General features: G+C 48.3%; 1 protein-coding gene across 6 annotated transcripts in view; it reads right to left on the reverse strand.

Annotated features, from left to right (window-relative positions):
• The window catches only part of DENND1A (DENN domain containing 1A), a 494,445-nt gene that overhangs the window by 62,475 nt on the left and 411,071 nt on the right, over nucleotides 1-20,899 (reverse strand). For all 6 annotated transcript variants that reach the window (XM_079927842.1, XM_079927841.1, XM_079927840.1 and 3 more), the window contains 3 exons: nucleotides 4,125-4,229; nucleotides 3,665-3,752; nucleotides 1,701-1,741 (listed from right to left, as the gene is read on the reverse strand). In XM_079927842.1, the coding sequence (XP_079783968.1) occupies nucleotides 1,701-1,741; nucleotides 3,665-3,752; nucleotides 4,125-4,229 (234 nt within the window). The remainder of the gene's footprint in view (nucleotides 1-1,700; nucleotides 1,742-3,664; nucleotides 3,753-4,124; nucleotides 4,230-20,899) is intronic.

Genomic DNA, 20,899 nt, shown 5'->3' on the forward strand with positions numbered 1-20,899 from the left:
TTTGGCTCTGTTTTTTCAGGAGAGCAGGGGAGCAAAAGGAGGAGGGAAGGCTTTCCCAGTACACAGAGGAGGCAACGCATGTGTACGAAGCGTTTTGTGAGGGCTCACTGTGGGGACGTCCTGGCTTAGGCTCTGAGGGTACCGAGCCACCGGAGGACCGGTCTCTGCCTTCAAAGACCTCCAGTCTGGGGGGTAAACAAGTGCAACCCGAGATGGTGAGAGCCGCACTGGCCGTGTGCACAAGGAGGGTGGTGGCAGCTCACTGTGTGGAAGGGCGGAGAAGGCTTTCGAGGATGAAATATTTGGGCCATGAAGGATGAGTAGGAGCTCATGGTGGGGAGAGGAAGGATAAGGACATTCTAGGGACAGGAAACAGCACATAAATAAGTGCAGAAGCTGCAAAGCCATGGTGTGTTCTGTGAGTAACAAGGGCCGTGCATCGCGGGAGGACTGGCAAGTGGGGCTGAGAGCCAGACAGGGTCAGCCCACAGAGGGCCAGCACAAGGAGTCCACACTCCAGAAGATTTTTAACCAAATGCATCACATAATCAGACCTGTGGTAATTCCAGCTGATTTGAATGGAGAGAGAGAGCTGCTCCAGTGCGTATACAACAGAGTAAGATACGCTATGTAATTATTAGGACTAACTTTTAGCACAAGTTTCGGTAACTGCCTGCATTAGAAAATTTGAGCTTTAATTAAGAACTTCAAAATTTGACCTAGAAAGCATTCTCTGTTGTAGGATAATAGGAAATTTTCACCCACTCACATATTCCACACTGCTTTCCAAAATTACTCAGTATCCTATTTCAATGGTCCTTTAGAGTATTAAAACTCCCTTTATCAATCAATCAACAAGTCCTTATTGCTTGTCTGTGATTTGCCAAGTGCCGTGTTTGGCCATATGAGAGGAACAAAAGAAGCCTTTCATTGAGGAATTGCTTACTCTCGGCCCACTGCAGCCACTTCCAAGGAACCTGCCTTGGCAGTAGCGCACTTGGCCCACAAGCAGGAGAGAATACTTGTCACACTATGTCGGAGCTGCCCGTCTATGTGCCTGCCTCCCCAGTAAGGCCGGGAGCTCCCCCAGGGCAGGGCCTGCGTCCTGCTCTCCACTGTCTCCCCAGCACCCAGCGTGGCGCCCAGCTCACAGAAGCCCTTTGGTACACACTCACTCATGAACCCACGTAAAGGAAAGGCAAGCATCTGAATTCTTTAGTGGCTTCTGAAGCCCTAAGCACCTGGCTTCCAACACAATAAAAAACTGTTCACAACAACAGCGAGGGGATGAAAACTCTCAGGGATGCGTTTTCCATCCTCTCAGGAGCCTTTGCGGTGAAACATATTCAGAGCAGCAAGAGGCACGAATTTTTGATTTTCCCATGAAGAGTTCCCAATTGGTCTGGCCCTAGAAGGAGACCCCGCAAAATGCTCTAAGATGGCAACATCCTTTCAACACGCCTTGGCCTGCTTCCTGAGACACGGACGCTTCCCCTGGCTCTCATCATCCTCACCGAGGGATGGCTTTGGACAGTCTCATCCTTGGCCCGAGAACGGCCTGGCTTTACAAACAAAAGCATCTTCAGCTGGGAGAACAGAGTGCCCTGGGCCGAATGACAGCCTGGTGGGTGGCAGGGGAAGAGGAGGGCTGCCAGGAGGCTAAGGAGGGGCCCAGGTGCCTCTGCGGGGGTGACACTTACCCGGACTGTGGAGAGCCACTGGTGGTACAGTTTATCGCTCCCTGGGGAAGGAAGAAGCAGAGAAGCTGGTATTTAAAGAAGTCATGTGTATGCCCTCAGGAGTTCCTCAAGTTGCTTTCAGCATGCAGGACTTGGAAAGTTCAAAATCTGGGGAATCACGTGGAGGCTCCCATGCACCACTCCCTGAAGGAGTTGCTGCCACAGGTTTCCTTTCTCAAAGTGAGATCTGATCCTATCAGTGCCCCGAGTACAAACCCAAATCCTCCTCCTTGCCTACTGGATAGAAGTCGGGCCCCTTAGCAACCCCGCTCTCTTCCCCTGTCCTGTCTTGGCACTACCCACCCTCTGCCTCTCCATCCTGTGCTTCCATCCTGCACAACCTCAGGCTCCCTGGCCACACCTCCTCCAAGCCGTCCATGCCCTCGCAAATGCTGTTCCCCTTGCCTGGCCACCGTTCCCTGCTCTCTCTGCTGCAGGGACCAGCTCAGTCATTTCCTCTGTAAGTTTCTCTTACTCCTTCCTCTCAACAGCCCTCTAGAATAGGTAACACCCATTCAGAGGTCCACGTTCTCTAAAGTTCTGTGAGCCACACCAGGGCAGGAACCACACGGCCGTGTGTCCAGTGTAAGCACACTGCTGGACATACACTCGGCCCTTCTCATGCTTAAGCAGTGACAGGGAAAGAAAAAGGAGGTGCTGTGAGGAACTGATTCATTTTATCTGGTGGGATAAGTAGGTCTTATCAGCAGACAGCTTTTCTAGGAGTCCGAATGACTAGACTTAGTTTAGTAACACATAAAGCCTGTCTTCTCCCCAGAACCCACATTCAACTGTTAGAACGCTACTCAAAACCCGCCTGCTTTGTGAAGCCCTCATGTTACAGAGTGAGCTTTAATAGAGCCCTGCTCTACCCGCACAAAACCCCGCGTCTGCTCCTTTTCCTGCAGTGGCTTAGTCTGTATTTGTCTTTAGTTATGAGCTTTCTCCCATCAGTCTAAAAGTTCCCTGAGGGCAGAACTGGGCCCCCCATTCTTACTGTACAGGGCTGTGGACACAGTAGATGTCCAGGAAATGCTCATCAACGACTCACACCCCAGTTTTATTGATTACTGTGCTCTCCATGCAGCACAGGCTGGTAGGGCCTGACAAAGGGGTCTGTAGGTGAGATCACACCTGGCTCTATGAGTTTATGGACTGCCAGCTGGATTATCAGCTCAGTCGAGACCAGACACACGCCCAGCAATAAGGGGGGGCTAGTAGTGTGATGATTATTGTTTTGCATTTAGTTTTACTTTGCTGACAGAGACTGAGGCTTTGGGTCTTGGAAAGGCAGCCAGATTGGGATTCAGGAGGCAGGGTCAGCCACTAACATTTCTCTGGGCCTCAGATGCCTCCTTTGAAAAATGAGAGGATGATTCCTCTGGTTCTAAAGGCCTGCAGAGACAGGGCACCCGCGATGATCTTCACATTTTAAAGAAACATCTACTAAGGCGCGATCCTCTGCCAGGGTCTGTCCTGGGCGACTGCACAAACCTTTCCTTGGGGTCTCTGATTTAATCTCAACAGGACTCCTGTGAGGTAGGCACTGTTACACTCCGTGCACAGATAAGAACACTTCAGCTGAAAGAGGTGAAGTGACTCGACCAAGTTCTCACTGCTGGGCAGTGAATCCTGGTCTCCTAATTCGATTCCTCATGTGCTTTCCACTGCATCGTGCAGGCCACTACGTTACCTAGACTTCGCCCACCCAGGAGAAGCAAGTGACCCCAGCACAGAGGACTTCAGATGGGCCAGTGTGCCTCTCATCAGAACATGAAGAGGAATTCCAACACTTCAAGGCCAAGGTTGCAATCAGTCTCTCTAAGCCCCAGTGAAGGAAAAAAGAAGTCATTGCCGCTCCTAGCGAACACACCCCAATCCCACAGACAGCCCACAGCTCAGAAAGAAAAACGAAATGCCCTCACCAGCATACTCGCCCATGTTGATCTCCTCTTCAAAAACATCACTGAAGCCCTCACCGGAATTGAGAAGGTCTAATCTACCATCGATAAACTATACAAAGAAAGAACAAAAGCGTAACAGCTAGTGCAAAGGAACGGGGAAAGGACGTTCAGCTGGGCTCCTTAGTAGATGACCAAAGAACCAAGACAGGAAAGGGTCTTTGGAATTGTGAGCTTAAAAAGGCGAGTTTCTGAAAAACTCGCTGCGTGTTTATGATAACTTATAAACCTGCATGGCATATTTGCAAAGGCTCCGTCTGGTGGCTGAGCTCCCTTCTCACCCAATCTCCCTCCCCAGACTCTGGGCCTCTCTGGGCTGAGGCCTGCGTTCCCCCCATGCCTGCAGCCTCAGTGCTTAGAGTGGAGGCAGCTGCAGAAACCCCACCAGGGACCCAGGTGCAGAACAGGCGAGGGTGCCGGGCACCTGTTTGAAGAGCTGCAGCTGTGTGGCGTTCTGCAGGAACTGCCTCATGGCTCCGGAGCGATAGTGGGACACGAAGGCTTCCTCGCAAAAGGTGATTGGCTCCTCCTGGGAGACAGAGATGAGACGGGGAGAGGAGGGTTAGAGGGATGGAGTGAGAGAGATCAGTGCTTGAACTCTGTTAGGTGGCACTCCTGCATCTGCTGATTTATCTAATCCTCACTTACCTGTGAAGTGGCTGTTATGCTCGATGGCATTCTACTCTGGATGAGGAGGTTATTTCAGAGAGGAAAAGACATCTCCCAAGGTCGTAGGGTAAGAGGCAGGGTGGGAACCAAAGGCAGTATTCCAAACCCCGCCCCTCCCCTTCCAGATCAGCCACAGGCACACCCCAACAGCAAGTTAGTGGGATGTGCCCTTCGGGGGGGATGATTTCCAAACTCTTCTTTTCACTTTCAGGAGAGGAACTCTTTCTCTGGACAGCACCTTAGGCAGAAGGAGACCTGCCGCATTCAACAGCCCAGCTGCTCTGGGAGGGCTGGGGGCAGGAATGGAGGCTGGGCTCTCCTTGCTGGGTGGTACCCTGCCCCCCACTTGCCCCTTTGCAGTCCCTAAGGCACCAGCCGTGGAACGCAGTGTGGAAACTATTTACAGAGTGAGCTTAACCAGTAGCGAGTTATAATTTTAAAATAATTAATTATATTAAAAACCAGGGATGATCAAAAATAAGATTTATCATCCAGTCAACTTTGTGCTTATGCTGCTTCATGAGGACTACATTTTATGAGTCAAGAAGAGACACCCTAAGCTTAAAAAACCACCCATCTTTGTAGTCAGCACCTCACTCCTCCTTTGAAGGTATGTGGTACTCATCTACACAGACAAGTCTTTAATTTCAACAGTGTATTCTCAATTCTGAAAGATCAGACTTTTACATGTTGAACTAAATTAAAGGTACCTCTCCCTTCACAGACTTGGTGGCAAACACAGATGTTTGAAGCTCTACTTTTATCCTGCTTTAATGAGTTAGGTGAGTGTTAAAGTTACTGTGTAGCGGCTGTAAATTCCAAGAGTCCCTCCTGCTTAAATCCAGCCAATATTAGCTCAGCAACTGGGCAGACCTACTGCTCAAGGGTGATAAGGATGACCCTAAAATACTAGGGTGAGGGGAATGTTTATTTTTATACAGTTACACCTCACCTAATTTTACAAAGAATCTGAGGCAGCTTACATGAGCACCCAAAACAAAGAAAAAAAATCAGCGCTGGAGAATACATAAATATGTAAAACGTATTTATTTGGGAAAATAGTATCTGGATATGCAGATTCTATATGGTTTCTAAAATTGTTACAAAATTAGCTCTGAGCTTCCTGGCTGCCACCGAAGCAAGAAGGGAACAATGCAAATGTTATATTGTCTGTGAGGAAAAAATACACACCAGTTCCTCAGGAAAAAGGGTTTTCATGACATTTATTACTTTGGCATGGATTTATACCTTCCTTGCTGAACAGTGGAAAGATCAGCTAGTGAGAACCAACAGAAGCCCACCTGGAATTCCATTCCTGTGGCCTAGAAGTGTCGCTCCTCACCCTTGGAACCACAGCAGGGCAATTAATTCTCTCTCCAGGAGGCCTCATCCACGAGCACAGTGTCACCCGTACACTGATCACTCCTGATAAACACCGTCAGCTCAGACGTCTCTTGTCCCAAACCCATATGTCTCCATCTCCACCTGAATGGCCCACCAGAACCTCAAACTCAGAATGGCCAAAACTCCCAATTACTATCCCATCTGGACTGCACTCTAAATCTTTTTTTCTTTCTGAAGTTATCATTATCCATAGCTACTCACAGCAGACCTATCAATTCCCTAGTCTTTCCCATTTTCCCACTGCAACGTCTCATCTGTCTGTCCCCTGCTCTCTATCCCTTGGCACGGGCCTGACTGCCATGGTGGACGTTCAGCTTCATGTCCCTCTCTTGTTTTGTTCCTCCCCGTCCACTTCAATCCTTCTGGCCAGAGTGATTTCTAAAATGCATATTGGATCATGTCACTATCCTACTCAAGAACTTTGATGGTGGAGATGTTACATTTGTGTGATTATTTAATTCTTGCACTAGACTATAAGCTTCATGGGGGCAGGAACAGTCCCCGTTTGTCTAACAGCAAGTGTCACACACGCGAGCTCCTGTGCGGGGGAGGAAAGAACAAGTCCTTGCTCCTTAGTCAGGCAAACAAACCTTTCCTAAGCTGAGAGAGTCCTCGCTTTTCCAGAGTCCTTTTGTGTCACTTTCCTATGCTCCCCCGTACACCTTATGCTTCAGAGGTATCTCCTAATCACAGGCCATGTCCTTTCCCACTTTCTTCCGTGCTTTTGCCAGTTCTACTCCTTCCACCTGGACTGTCATGCTTTAAACACAGGCCTGTGTGCGGCAGTCACTCACCCCTGCTCAGTGCTCCCACAGTGCCTTGTGCACCCTGCGTGCTGGGTAATCTTCAGTGGTGTCCCTGTGACCAGAAGCTCGAGAGGGCAGAGGCCCTGCTGGACGCATCACTATACTCCCTGGGGACAGTGCAGCAGCCAGCCCCCAGGTAGAAGCTCGAGGATGTTGGTTAAAGAGCTGCAGAATGTGCTTGGCCTGGCTCCTGTCACATGAGCCCTGCGATCTCTGTGTGGCTGAGACACCGCTTAGTCTGATGGTGGAGAGGTCTCAGAGTACGAGGCCAGGCTGAGTGACGCTTATGTCTAGGGAGTTTAGAGCTGCTCAGAGGAAATGCTCATTGGAGCTGTTAGCATTCACTCCTGGAGCTTTGGCCCAGTGTTGCCAGGAAGGAGAAATCTGCCGAGAGACCAATGAATTCAAGAGAGTCTGCATGGAAGTCCGAATTTGCATGGAAGAGTAGCCTGAGGCAGGCTTTAGCTGTAGGAGAGCAGAAAGAATCTCATCTTTGGGCAGACAAGAACATTTGGGGGCCTGTTGTCTACTTAATGGAGATGACATCCCCTGGTCAGATGTCTGCGCCATAAAAACGAACAGAAGGACATGGGCACGGATGGGAAAGACTCAGGGGAAACGTCGACAAGGGGGGCTCTTTCCGCAGAGAGCTTAAAGAACAACATCAGCAGTGTCAGTTGGACATGGAAACAAGTACTGGCTACAGTGTCGTGCTGCTGGGTTGGGTAGCAAAATACGCACTGGAGTCAGAGAGGAAAAGGCTGGTCCTCGCAGGGCAGCGGGTGCGGACATATGAGGAGAAGTCGGCACGTTCAGTGGAGTCTGGAAGGGTGAGTCAGTTAGGTGAGCCGTTCCCACCCATTCGGGGCAACTGTTCCACCCTAACCCTGCACTGTCACTCAGAGTCATGTATAAAGGTCTGACCGGCAGCAGGCACAGAGGGCGCATTCCCCTGCACAACTCACCTTCTAAGGAAATGACAATGATCACGGTTCACCTTACAGAACAGCAGGTAGGGTACCTTGCCTGAGGTCACATGACCCGCACATGGCAGAGTCGGGGTTTAATAGGAGGTGGCCTCCAGAGCTCAGCCATCTCATGCACGGTCTGCTGTAGACTTGGGTTTTCTCTGGGGCCTCAGCTTTGCTTGCTCTTGGACACCTGCTGGGGAGCACAAGCGTTCTCTTTAAAGTGGGAGCCCCTCATGTTCTCCTCAGAGACCAGCCCCTCAGAGACAAACAACTCCTGGGAGGGAGTAGGCGAGGCGTCGTGAAGGAGGTGCTCCTTCTGTCATGGAACCAACTGGACACCTAACCATTTGCACCCACTTGTCCACCTCCTCCTGCGGTTGAAATGGCTGCCCCCACTCTGCTCTCTGCAGCGGAGGGGAGAAGGCAAGGTGTCTCGTTAATTCCCTCCTTTACAAGAAGTGCCGATTTAGTGCTCCTGTTAGGCTCCTGTTAGGATTAAACCTCTTGTCTTCTTGGGCGACACTCTAGGCGCTGGGGTTACTGACTGATAGTGACGTTAATTCAGGCAAGTCAGGCCGTGAGCATTCAAGCTCAGATCGCATTAGTAGAGTTTTCCATCTATGACCCGAAGGACAGTTAAACACAGCTGCTTAACCCTATCAAGGACTTTGTTATGGAAAGACAAGTTTTACTCTTGGTTTATCCTCTTGACACATGGAATCAATTGGAAATTCCATTATTAATGAGTCCATCTATGTTAACAGGTGAAGTTGGTGATTCCAAAGGTTTTTGATACTTCCAGAAATAAATGGCTTTTATCCACAGCATTGTGGGTACTGGCATAAAAATAAAATCTCCCATCAGATTCCTTGGCATCTTTCCTTGTTCTGCGGATCCATACTCAAAGTATCAAATTCTTATTTTCCTTCACAAATTTAATTTTTATCAAAATTTTATGTGCACATTTACCCGGAAATTCTAAGGAAAAAAGGAGGTGCCCACTCTTTATGGACCTTGCTTAAATTTAAAAAAAATGATAATTTTGGAAGATTCACATCCATCCAAACATTTTTAAAACACCTATTGTGTGCCAGGCTCTGAGTTAGGGGAATACAAAGATGAATAAAATACAGTTCCTACAAGTAACACCAATAATCAAATGACGGGTGGGGAGTAGATGAAGGTATGTAGAGATGATACGAGAATGGCAGAATGTTATGTTTCTAGCAGCATTATTCACAAAAGCCAAATGATGGATGCAATCCGAATGTCTACAGATGAATGGATAAACAAAATATACATAAAATGAAATATTACTCAGCCTTCAAAAGGAAGGAATTTATGGCACATGCCACAATATGAATGAAACTTGAAGGCATTACGCTAAGTGAAATAAGCCAGCAACAAAAGGGCGAATACTGTCTGATTCCACTTATCTCTAGAGTTGTCAACTTCATAGGGACCGAAAGTAGAATGGTGGTTGCCAGGGGCTGGCGGGAGAGACAGGGAGCTGTTGCTTAAAGGGCACACACTTCCAGTTTTGCAAGATGAAAAAAGTTCTAGAGATGCCTGGTGGTGATGGCTGCACAACAGTGCGAATGTACTTCATGCCACTGAGCTGTCCACCTAAAAATGGCTGAAGTGGTAAAATTTATGTTACGTATATTTTACCATAATTAAAAAATTTTTAAATGATAGAATGTTTATGGTTGTAGAAGCTGGGCAGTGGATACATAGTTTATTTATTTTGTATATATTTGAATTTTCCGTAACAAAAATAAAAAAGAAAAGCTCCTGTTACCAAGGAATCTTGCCTAATTCAGGGAACAAATAAGTACAGTACAGCGTGACAACTGGCACACCAGAGGGCTGGTTTTGGTTTTTTTGGGGTAAAGCCATCTTTAAAAAAATTAAAAAAGAACTCTGATCCATTTGAGGTAACACAACATGGTGGGGAGAGAACATGTCTTGGGGTGAGAAGGACCTGGACTTGAACCTGGACTCTGATGATACTGGCCACGTGGTCTCAAGTGACTTGTCTTCCCTCATCTGCAACAATTACTCAAGGCTGGCCCACCTCTTAGGGTTGCTTAGAAGATTAAGACAGATGACAGCAAATAAATTTTGCACAAATAACCATTTCTTGAGGGCTGAGACTGAGTTTTGCTGAGGCTGGTAACATAATTTAGGGGACCCAGTGCAAAGTGAATGTGCAGGAAAAAGCGCTGCTGAGCACTACAACATGAAGCTTTCTTCTTTTTTCATGGTCTCTTTCTAGACCCTTTATGGTGTTTTTTAAGTTTGCTATTTAATGTCATTCCATGTAAAGAAAAAATAAGAATTTAAATTATTAGCATAGCTTTTATTGTTCAGCTTTTATCGTGCAATGCCAGTTCTGAATGCTAACATATGTGGAATCGTATTTTGTAAATCATATATGCATTTGTATTTTGTTCTCACCAGACAGTGGAAATGCTGCGCAAAACTAACTCGACTGTTTTAATTTCAGTTCTTGATATACGCACATTTTATTAACACTCTCTGTCTTCGGCTTACTGATGAGAAAGGAAAAGGGACCACGGTTTCTCCACCTTTTCCTCTCCTTCCATGTCATCCTTTTCCCAAGAAGCGGTTGGCTAACACAAGGATGAGTAAGGAATGTGATAGATTTCCGTGGTCATTGGTGCTTCCTAGAACACCACTGCCTTCTCTCAGTGTGAAGAAGTTCTGGTTCTGACGCAGAGTGAGGCCTCTGGGGGCTGTCAGTGCCCCGTGCCTCGGCCACAGACACTGACGCGCTTACCCTGCAAGTGAGCTCCACTCACACTGGGTGGGCTGGAGCAGCTCTGTGAGAGGAGGAAGGCAAGGCTCCTAGGAGGGTGTCTGTGCAGATCTCCTCTGCTCCTGCACATGCTCTACTGTCCCATCGGACTTCATTCACAAAGCACGAGTTTGAAGGTAAAATTACTAAGAATTTCGAGACGGTGATGGCAGAGCATAAACCAGGCACAGGCCTTTCTGAGCGTGGGGCCCCAGTCGCACACCATACACCAGTGAGGCCCACCTGGCCTCACATTTCTCTTCTCCCCTCTCCCTTCAGAGGCTAATACTCCGTAGGAACTCTGGTTATTGACTCTGTTTGCCATCTGATTGCGCAGCATAGAACAGCTTCAGGCAAGTTTGTGGGTTGACGGAGGTGGGGTTTCTAAACTCCTGAGCATGACACTCAAGGCTCTGTGACCTTCCCCAGCTGATGTTTTTTTGCTTACGATGCTGTCCACCTTTCTCCACATAACTCATTCCCTTCCAGAAATTCTGGACTGTCGATCACCCCCCAACCACTTTACACACTCTCACTCCTCTGGCTTCCTTCTTCACGTTACTTCCTGTGAGAACCTTACCTGATACCCTCAGGTGAAGAGGGCGCCCCTGTTCCTCCTCCAAGCCTCCACACCAACACCACCTGTGCCTGTTGGCCACTCCCAGCCCACTACAGACTCCTGGAGGCTCTGATCTACTCCCCACGGCTGGCATGCAACGGACAACAGCTGAGTCACTCCAGGAAGAGGCAGATGGGTGAGTGGGACACAGAGCTGGGTTCCAGTCCCAGCTCTGCCCCTGTGTGCAAACAGCTGCACCTCTCAGATCCCCATTCTCACCACTTGTCACATGGGGATAGCTGGGGGGTTAAACAGGGATGAATGTGATAGTGTATTTAGCAATGCTCAACCTTGGCCATGCAGTAGAATCACCCGGGGCACTTTTTCAGTAGTTTCTAAAACTCCCCAGGTGACTCTAATGTAGCCAAGGTTGAGAACCACGGGTGTAGGTGAAAGTGACCAGCACAGCACCCAGACCAATCAACACTCATTTTTAAAAACTTAAGAATAAAGAAATATTATAAAGAAAGCCAGAGAATCTGGCCCCATTTATCACCAGCAGTCCCAACCCAACTGCATTTTATTTTTTTATACAGCAGGTTCTTATTAGTTATCCATTTTATACGCATCAGTGTATACATGTCAATCCCAATCGCCCAATTCACCCCCTTGGTATCCATATGTTTGTTCTCTACATCTGTGTCTCTATTTCTGCCCTGCAAACTGGTTCATCTGTACCATCTTTCTAGGTTCCACATATATGCGTTAATATACGATATTTGTTTTTCTCTTTCTGACTTACTTCACTCTGAATGATAGTCTCTAGATCCATCCACGTCTCTACAAATGACCCAATTTCGTTCTTTTTTATGGCTGAGTAATATTCCATTGTATACATGTACCACATCTTCTTTATACATTTGTCTGTCGATGGGCATTTATGTTGCTTCCAGGACCTGGCTATTGTAAATAGTGCTGCAGTGAACGCTGGGGTGCATCGGTCTTTTTGAATTACGGTTTTCTCTGGGTATATGCCCAGTAGTGGGATTGCTGGGTCATATGGTAATTCTACTTTTAGTTTTTTAAGGAACCTCCATACTTTTCTCCATAGTGGCTGTATCAATTTACATTCCATCACCAACAGTGCAAGAGGGTTCCCTTTTCTCCACACCCTCTCCATTAGTTGTTGTTTGTAGATTTTCTGATGATGCCCATTCTAACTGGTGTGAGGTGATACCTCACTGTAGTTTTGATTTGCATTTCTCTAATAATTAGTGATGTTGAGCCACTTTTCATGTGCTTCTTGGCCATCTGTATGTCTTCTTTGGAGAAATGTCTATTTAGGTCTTCTGCCCATTTTTCCATTGGGTTGTTTGTTTTTTTAGTATTGAGCTGCATGAGCTATTTATATATTTTGGAGATTAATCCTTTGCCCATTGATTTGTTTGCAAATATTTTCTCACATTCTGAGGGCTGTCTTTTCGTCTTATTTGTAGTTTCCTTTGCTTTGCAAAGGCTTTTAAGTTTCATTAGGTCCCATTTGTTTATTTTTGTTCTTATTTTCATTACTCTAGGAGGTGGGTCAAAAAAGATCCTGCTGTGATTTATGTCAAAGAGTGTTCTTCCTATGTTTTCCTCTAAGAGTTTTATAGTGTCCGGTCTTACATTTAGGACTCTAATCCATTTTGAGTTTATTTTTGTGTATGGTGTTAGGGAGTGTTCTAATTTCATTCTTTTACATGTAGCTGTCCAGTTTTCCCAGCACCGCTTATTGAACAGACTGTCTTTTCTCCATTGCATATGCTTGCCTCCTTTGTCACAGATTAGTTGACCATAGGTGTGTGGGTTTATCTCTGGGCTTTCTATCCTGTCCCATTGATCTATATTTCTGTTTTTGTGCCAGCACCATATTGTCTTGATTACTGTAGCTTTGTAGTATAGTCTGAAGTCAGGGAGTCTGATTCCTCCAGCTCCATTTTTTTCCCTCAAGACTGCTTTGGTTATTCAGGGTCTTTTGTGTCTCCATACAAATTTTAAGATTTTGTTTTTGTAGGTCCTTTTCTTCTCTTGTGTTTCGCACTTAGAGAACTTCCTTTAGCATTTGTTGTAGAGCTGGTTTGGTGGTGCTGAATTCTTTTAGCTTTTGCTTGTCTGTAAAGCTTTTGATTTTTCCATCGAATCTGAATGAGATCCTTGCCGGGTAGAGTAATCTTGGTTGTGCGTTCTTCCCTTTCATCACTTTAAATATATCATGCCACTCCCTTCTGGCTTGTAGAGTTTCTGCTGAGAAATCAGCTGTTAACCTTATGGGAGTTCCCTTGTATGTTATTTGTCGTTTTTCCCTTGTTGCTTTCAATAATTTTTCTTTGCCTTTATTTTTTGTCAATTTGATTACTATGTGTCTCGGTGTGTTTCTCCTTGGGTTTATCCTGCCTGGGACTCTCTGCGCTTCCTGGACTTGGGTGGCTATTTCCTTTCCCATGTTAGGGAAGTTTTCGACTATAATCTCTTCAAATATTTTCTCAGGTCCTTCCTCTCTCTCTTCTTCTGGGACCCCTATAATGCGAATGTTGTTGTGTTTAATGTTGTCCCAGAGGTCTCTTAGGCTGTCTTCATTTCTTTTCATTCTTTTTTCTTTATTCTGTTCTGCGGCAGTGAATTCCACCCCTCTGTCTTCCAGATCACTTATCCGTTCATCTGCCTCAGTTATTCTGCTATTGATTCCTTCTAGTGTATTTTTCATTTCAGTTATTGTATTGTTCATCTCTCTTTGTTTGTTCTTTAATTCTTCTAGGTGTTTGTTCTTTAATTCTTCTAGGTCTTTGTTAAACATTTCTTGCATCTTCTCGATCTTTGCCTCCATTCTTTCTCCGAGGTCCTGGTTCATCTTCACTATCATTGTTCTGAATTCTTTTTCTGGAAGGTTGCCTATCTCCACTTCATTGAGTTGTTTTTCTGGGGTTTTATCTTGTTCCTTCATCTGGTACATTGTCCTCTGTCTTTTCATCTTGTCTATATTTCTGTGAATGTGGTTTTTGTTCCACAGGCTGCAGGATTGTAGTTCTTCTTGCTTCTGCTGTCTGCCCTCTCTGCATTTTATTTAAATACCTCCAAATTCCTAATAAAATACCCAAGTCATTGGCCAAAGTGCGGCATAGCCAAAACCTTGCTCTGAAGGGTGCTTCTGTAGCCTCCCCTGGGCAGCCAGTACGTCCCTACTGGCCCCTCCTCATGGGGTCAGCTGTGGTGGGGGCCAAGGAACCTGGGTGAGCTCCCAGGCAACACGGAAAAGGCTTAGTGCGATATCCAGCCGAGAGAATGCCAAATTCTTACTTACTGGAAGGCAGGGAAGGAGGGTGGGAGAGCTGGGACAGCAGGATTAGCGGGATCCAATCACTTCAAGTTAGCCAGAAGCAGACACGAGTTTAGGGAGAGGGAGCCGATGCCAGCTGAGTACTTGCTCTGGACCAATGTGTACCTTCCCCTCCCTGAACCCTCAACAGAGCTGGGGGCGTCCATAAATGGCTCCCATTTTATAGATGAGGAAAGGACGCTCATGCAAGTGAAATGTTTTGCCCACGGTTCCAGAGCTGGTGGGTCTGAATGACTCCCAAATGCAAGCACGCTCTTCCCCAGCTTCAGAGGCACGCTGTGGTATGTGCACGAGGGCCGCCAGGGGTACTGAAAGGTGGTCCCTGTATAGCCACAGTCATGGCTCTGGCTGGGTTGCGCTGAGCCACGTTTGGGGATGACAGGGCCAATCTGGCCTTCTGAACCATGGGTGTGGTAGTCCAGGTACACTGGAGACAGCCTCTCAGCCAGGGCCCCTGTGACTATATAATAAGCCCTAAACAAAGTATCAATGTGTCACTGTGAAGGCGGCTCACTACTGGGATGATTTAAGTCGGGGGAAATGTGGGTGCCTGACGAGGGCTGCTCGGATGATTTGCAGGGGCAGGGACAGCCGGGCTGACAGCATTCGCCCATTCAGGCGGGCCAGCCGCTCGGTATTGACAGAAGCCCCCCCACACACTCGCTAGATTACAGTAAAGACATTCAAATCACAGGCACGGCGGCCCACGCCCGGCTCCTCTGTGCCAGCAGCCCCTTCCTTCTGCATTAACCGAGACAAACGGGGGGAAGTCAGGAAATCCTGATTAGCGCGGATGGCAGACGAGCGGGGAGGCCCGCAGAAGCCAGCTGAGGAGACACAATGAAGCAGGTTCTCGTGCATACCCGTGGAAGATTTCCTTCCCGTAAGAATGCAGATGGAGGCGGCTCGACGGGGAAAGCAAGTGCGGCGATTAAAACAGAGGCTGCTCGCTGAGCACCACCTGCCCTGGGTGTTGTCGTGTGCATTATCTCGCTGCCATTTTACAGATATGCTGCTGAGGCTCAGAAAGGGGAAGTCACCAGCCTTAGGCTGCAGAGCTGGTCACGGACAGAGCCAGACTTTGAAGCCAAGTCTGACTGGCCCCTGGTGCTCATGTGACACAATGTTATTTAAAAGAAATAACCACGAGATAGTATTTGACCTATCAGCCGCCCCTGGGACTGTCCTAGCAATTCGGAGATGGAGCAGAAGGTGGCGATGAAGAGAGCAGGCTCTGGAGAGATGAGTGGGTTTGGGCTCCACTCCTTGCATGCAGGGGCCACCCATCCTGGAGCCTCCGTTTTCTTACCAATATGCCAGAAATAATCCCTATCGTCATCCTCTGAGCGTTCACATCGTTATGTTGGCAGGTCCAGGGAGCAGCGGCTGGGTCAGTGAGAACTGGTGACCACCCCTCACTGCAGCGGAGCACCGTGCTCTCCCCAGCAGGACACCAAACAGGGACAGGCCGAGATCTCTGTGCCAAACAATCTTTTCCTTGGCCACCAGAGCGTGCCTTGCTGTCACTGAGAGCCAGATTCTGGGTTTTAACACAATGACCCGTGCATTCCAAATCCCAGGAAAGGATGTGCCAAACTGACTAGAGAAGAGGAGTTCGTTTCCTGAGAGTGAGGAGAAGACAGTTTGAGAGCGTGTATGGGAGAGCAGGTGGGTTTGGAGGGCCTGGTGGGCCCCTTTGAGAAACGTAAATCAATCTGAAGAGTGACCAGCAGGAGAACCAATGTTAGCTGTGGCCATGGGAACACGGGACTCATGGATCGAAAGGTTTTTAAAGGACATGGAGATAAAACTGGAGGAACACAAATTAGTGTGTAGAGAGGAAAAATCCCAACCCCCTAGCTGAGTTAAGTGAGGGGAAAAAAGACGGACCTCACGTAAGACACGCAGTCTGCCAGTGCTTGGCACACGGCTCCGAGGGAGCTCATCCACAGCACTGTCCACACGCTGGGTTACTGGGCTCACTTACGGGGTCACTGATTTATGACCAGCCCTCTCCCGAATGTCACTTATTCAGGGCCAACCTCCGGTGTCTGGATGGGGTGTGTTGCCCAGGAGGCTTTGGCAGCAAGTTTTTAGTCATGAATAAATGGCAGCATCGTGAAGGGGAAAGGGCACAAAGAGAAGAGTTGAAACACTCGACTTGGCCTTGATTCCTTTTCCTTGTCTGGGCCTCAATTTCCTCATCTGTCAGATGGGAAGGTGCTGAGCTAACACGTGCTGTTTCTAGACACCCAACTAGGCCTTTCTAAAAAGGGCCTTTCTCTATGAGGTCACCGACAGCCCCTCACAGAGAGTGTGCAGAGCCCTTGGTGCAGAGTTGGGAACAGGGAATGAACTCGAGCGGGAATGACCGCTCTGCCACTTACTACCTTGAGAGCACAGTGGAAGGCCCTGAGCCCTCTGAGACAGTTTTCTTATTCCCAAGATGTAAGACATACTTCTTACCTCCTGGGGCTATGTGGGGATCAATAGGTGATTCGTGTACAACAGTTAGCTCAGGGCTTGACTCCTAGAGGGGCAAGAAAAACCTGGTGTTCTACCCCAAAGAGTTCTCTGCCCAGAGCATGCTTTCTGCGATTCACATCAAGGCACGTGACGTGCACTACCTGCCCAGGACATGTGTTGGGTCAGTGGAGTCAGGACCATGACGTGGAGCGAGGAGAAGAGGGATCACCGCCCCCACCCCCCACAGCTGCCTTCTGCGGACGGCGCCCCTGCCTGGCGAAGGCTGGATCTGCAATAACAACCCTATTAAGAGAAGCTCTTGATCCTCATCTTACAGAGGGACATGACTTACCCAAGGCCACAGTGCTGCAAAGTGCCAGAGCTGTACTTGAAGCCCCTTCTGCCTGTCCCCAAAGCCCAGGCAGACTCTTCCTACAACACCCCAGGGCACTCTGAGCATGCTCAGTTGCCTGAACTTTTTTTTTTCCCCCTCTGGGTTTCTGGGGGAATTTGAGATACAGAAGATGATTTCTCACACAACAAAAATCCTTTCCCACGTACTGCAGCCCCAGCTCAAGGAGTCTGGAGTCTCTAGGTGGGGATTATGTACTGCCCGGGGATTCAAAAGAGGCTCAGTGCAGCCCAGAGCTCCATGAATGGGGAAGCAAGTGAGCCTCTTTGAGCCCCGTTTCCTCATTTGTGAATTGGGGATATTACCTACTCTATATCAAGAGGTTTGAAATGATATAATATTTGTCCAGGTGCCAATTCTGAGGGGCACACAGCAGGTGCACAATGGCAGTTCAGGTCCTAACAGCACTTTTCAGATGCCCTTTGAGAGCTGGGTGTTTCGTCTTGTGCGGGACCTTCTACCTCTTTCCGTCAACAAATACCTTTGACGGGGTGCTGGGAGAGCACAGACAGGGTGCCTATGCTGGGGCTGGGCGGGCTCCGGGGTGTAGAGTGGGGCGCGGCGCTGATATGAAAACCAAGCTCCAAGGAGGAGCAGGCACTAGCGAGATGGAAAAGCGGAGGAGGCCACGAGCGGGGGAGCGGGGCCGTGACGAGGCAGTGCACATTGAGGAGGTGAAGTCCCTGGGGCTCAAGGGGCACGTCACAGATGGGGTGAGCGAGAGAGATGCTGACTCTCTCCTTCCTTATTTGGGGGCATCCTCCCTGAGAGCCAGAGATCTGAGGAGTGGTGAATGCTGGACCCCTAGAATACACAACTGCCAAGAAAGGTGCAAAAAATAATTACTCAGCACATGCTGGCGGCTCGCCCCTGAGCAACCCACCCAGCCCTGAGCTGAGCTTCCCATGTCCGAGGAGCAGACTTCATTCACAGGGATGAAGGCCTTCATTTTCTCAGAGCCTCATCTTCGAATCTACCCCCTACACGCCAGGCTGCGGAAGTCCCCCCCTCGCCCTTCAAGGATTAACTGGGGGACAGCTGCCCTGGGACACTCCCCCTCGCCTTCCTTCTTCCTGCCTTGGTTGGGTTAGGTGTCCCTGCTCGGGGTTCCGCAGCTCCTGTGCTCGCCTCTACTATAGCCCTTCCTGCCATTTTTGCACTCCTGGCTGCCCGGGCGTTCCCTCGCTAGATGTGGACTCCGCGTGGGTACAGGCTGAGTCTTACTTGGCTCTGCATCTCCAGTTCCTAGCACAGTGCCTGGGTCAGCTCAGGCACTGTGATGCTGTGTTGAATGAATTATTCACTGCAGATAAGGCAACAGGAACATTTCTGAGAAAGACGCCAACGGGGTGGAGAGCAAGACAAACAGACTGAGGATGCGAGGATGAGGGTTAGCAGGAGGAAGGGAAGAGAGAACGCGGTGTGTATGCTGGGAGGGGTAGTGGAGGGAGGCGGGAGGCCGGGAACACCATCTAATTAGACCACATGTGCAGAGCAGCATCTGGCTCAAAGCGCAGCAGTTTACACCGCTCCTGGAGTTGTCGTGGAGACAAGCACATGACCAGCCTGGAGCTGAGACTCAGGGGCAGTGATCCAGATGCACTCCTAACATATTCTGACAGAGAGCAGATGGGCAGCTATTTGCAGGGCCAAAAAATGCCAACTCCGCTCCCCTCCAGACCTGTGTGCCCTCACTGATCATTTTCATCTTGTAAAGTCATTCTTATCTGCCCTGGAACCACCAGTTCCTCCCGTGTAGGAATCAGTGTGAAAGCTGCTATTTCTGTAGTTCTCCGACCATCACAACTTCCAGCCCACTCCTGTGGGTGAGGAAATGTCGCCACCTTTAATGAAGGGGTCCTCTACGTTGGGCTCCACTGCCGCAAGGCTCCTCCCCCTTCCAATCTCTTTCTTAATGAAAAGTGTCTAAATTCCTCACTCTTTAGGCCCCACTAGACAGATCCTGGCTCGGGAGCAATGCTGAGCAAGTGTGGGGAGAACACAGGCTTTGTGGCTGAGCTCCTGCTGGGCCAGTACTCACCTGGGGAAGCACTGGGCCTCTCCAAGCTCCGTTTACTTCTCTGTAAAGTGGGCTTTGTACCACCTACTTTCACAGGGTTATTTCAAGGATTAAATTAAATAAGCATGGAAGATCCCTGAAAATAATAAAATCTTATATAAAATTTTTACCAGGATAAAAGTTCTTTATAAACTTCATTTTAGGCAGAAAGCCTCATTATCATCTGAGGAGCAGAAAAATGACAAAATCTTAGGTTCCATATGACGCTTCATTACCCACGTATACGGCAAATTTCTCATTTATGTCTTTGGCGAGGTGGGAAAGCATCTAGTGTTGGAGAATCAGGTTGGGTTTGAATTCTGGCTCTGATGCTTACTAGCAGTGTGGTCTTTAGGAAGCAACTGAGAATTCTCTAGAGGCTCGGTTTCTTTATCCATTAAATGGGAATAATCATTTTTACCTCCTATGAGCTAATTCCAGTTGGGACAATATATGTAGGCACATAGTAGGCACTCAATAAACGTTTCCCTTCTTCCTGATGATTTAACAGCATCAAGTAAGACTGAGGGTGAGAAAGAGTGTAGTGAAAAGCGTGGGTTCAGTTAGAGCAGGCTGGAGTCCCACCCCCTGGCTGTGTGGCCTTGGGGAAGCAGTCATCTTTTCTGAGCCTCAGTTTCCTCTTCTGGAAAAGGAGGAGAACAGGACATACCTGTCACGCTGTTGTGTGGTTTAACGGGAACAATGAACTTAAAGCACTTAGTATCCAATAAAGGTAGTCATGATCCTCTCACTCTTACTGGAGAAATTCTCAACCCTTTTGGGAAAAATTACACCTTTCACGTGGGTCTAGCCTGGGGCCCATATTGCCATGCTATCTCAGGAGAAATGAGTTTCCTTTTGGGTGGACGGGGCATAAAGTGTAGTGAGGACCCGGACTGGAGGTGTGGGCTGCTTCGGGCTCCCATCAGGACGCGTCCCGGCCCAGCCTGCTGCCTGAGTCACTGCGTGTGGGGAGGGCTTGTCCAGGTGCGTGGAGGCTTATTTATAAAGCACCGCAGGGCTTCCTGCTGCCACACTTGCCTGCCATCGCAGGTGTGGGGAAGGCCCGGCTAAAAATATTGCTAACGTGGGTTTAATGTCGCCCAGCAGAGACTAATGATTGTTTTAAGTAAATATTAATTATAAGAGTCACCCAGATAGAGTGCTGGAGTGGCATGAATATTTCTGCATCTACATATGCAGGTGAAGAGCCCATGTGGGGAGATAACTTCTTACACACCTCCTCCAAGGAGTTATTGAATGATGGGAGGACTCTAAATACTTGGGCGACTCCTGGTTAAAAGAGTTGGGAAATGTCTTAATATGTGAGATACAGGGATTTTCCTATTTGAGAGATGATCTTCTCCAGACCAAACAGCTGATTCAGTTCTACTGGACCCTCTACCATGAAGAATTGTCACAGTGGTGTGGAGAACCCAGATTTGGTTCAAGGCCCAGCACGCTGGCCAGCCGATCTGGGGCAAGTATCTGCCCAAGAGCCTGGAGGTGGGGGTCACCAGTCTGAGATGGTGTTCTGGTTCTAGTGCTTTACTACCTGTGTCCCCTTGGGCATGCTCCTTCCCTCTCTGAGTCTCAGTTTCATCACCTGTATGGGCAGCTAACATTTGTTGATCACTTTGATCAATGGTTCCTACATCC

Source organism: Stenella coeruleoalba, assembly GCF_951394435.1.
Source record: "Stenella coeruleoalba genome assembly, chromosome: 7".
NCBI classification, from domain to species: Eukaryota; Metazoa; Chordata; class Mammalia; order Artiodactyla; family Delphinidae; genus Stenella; species Stenella coeruleoalba.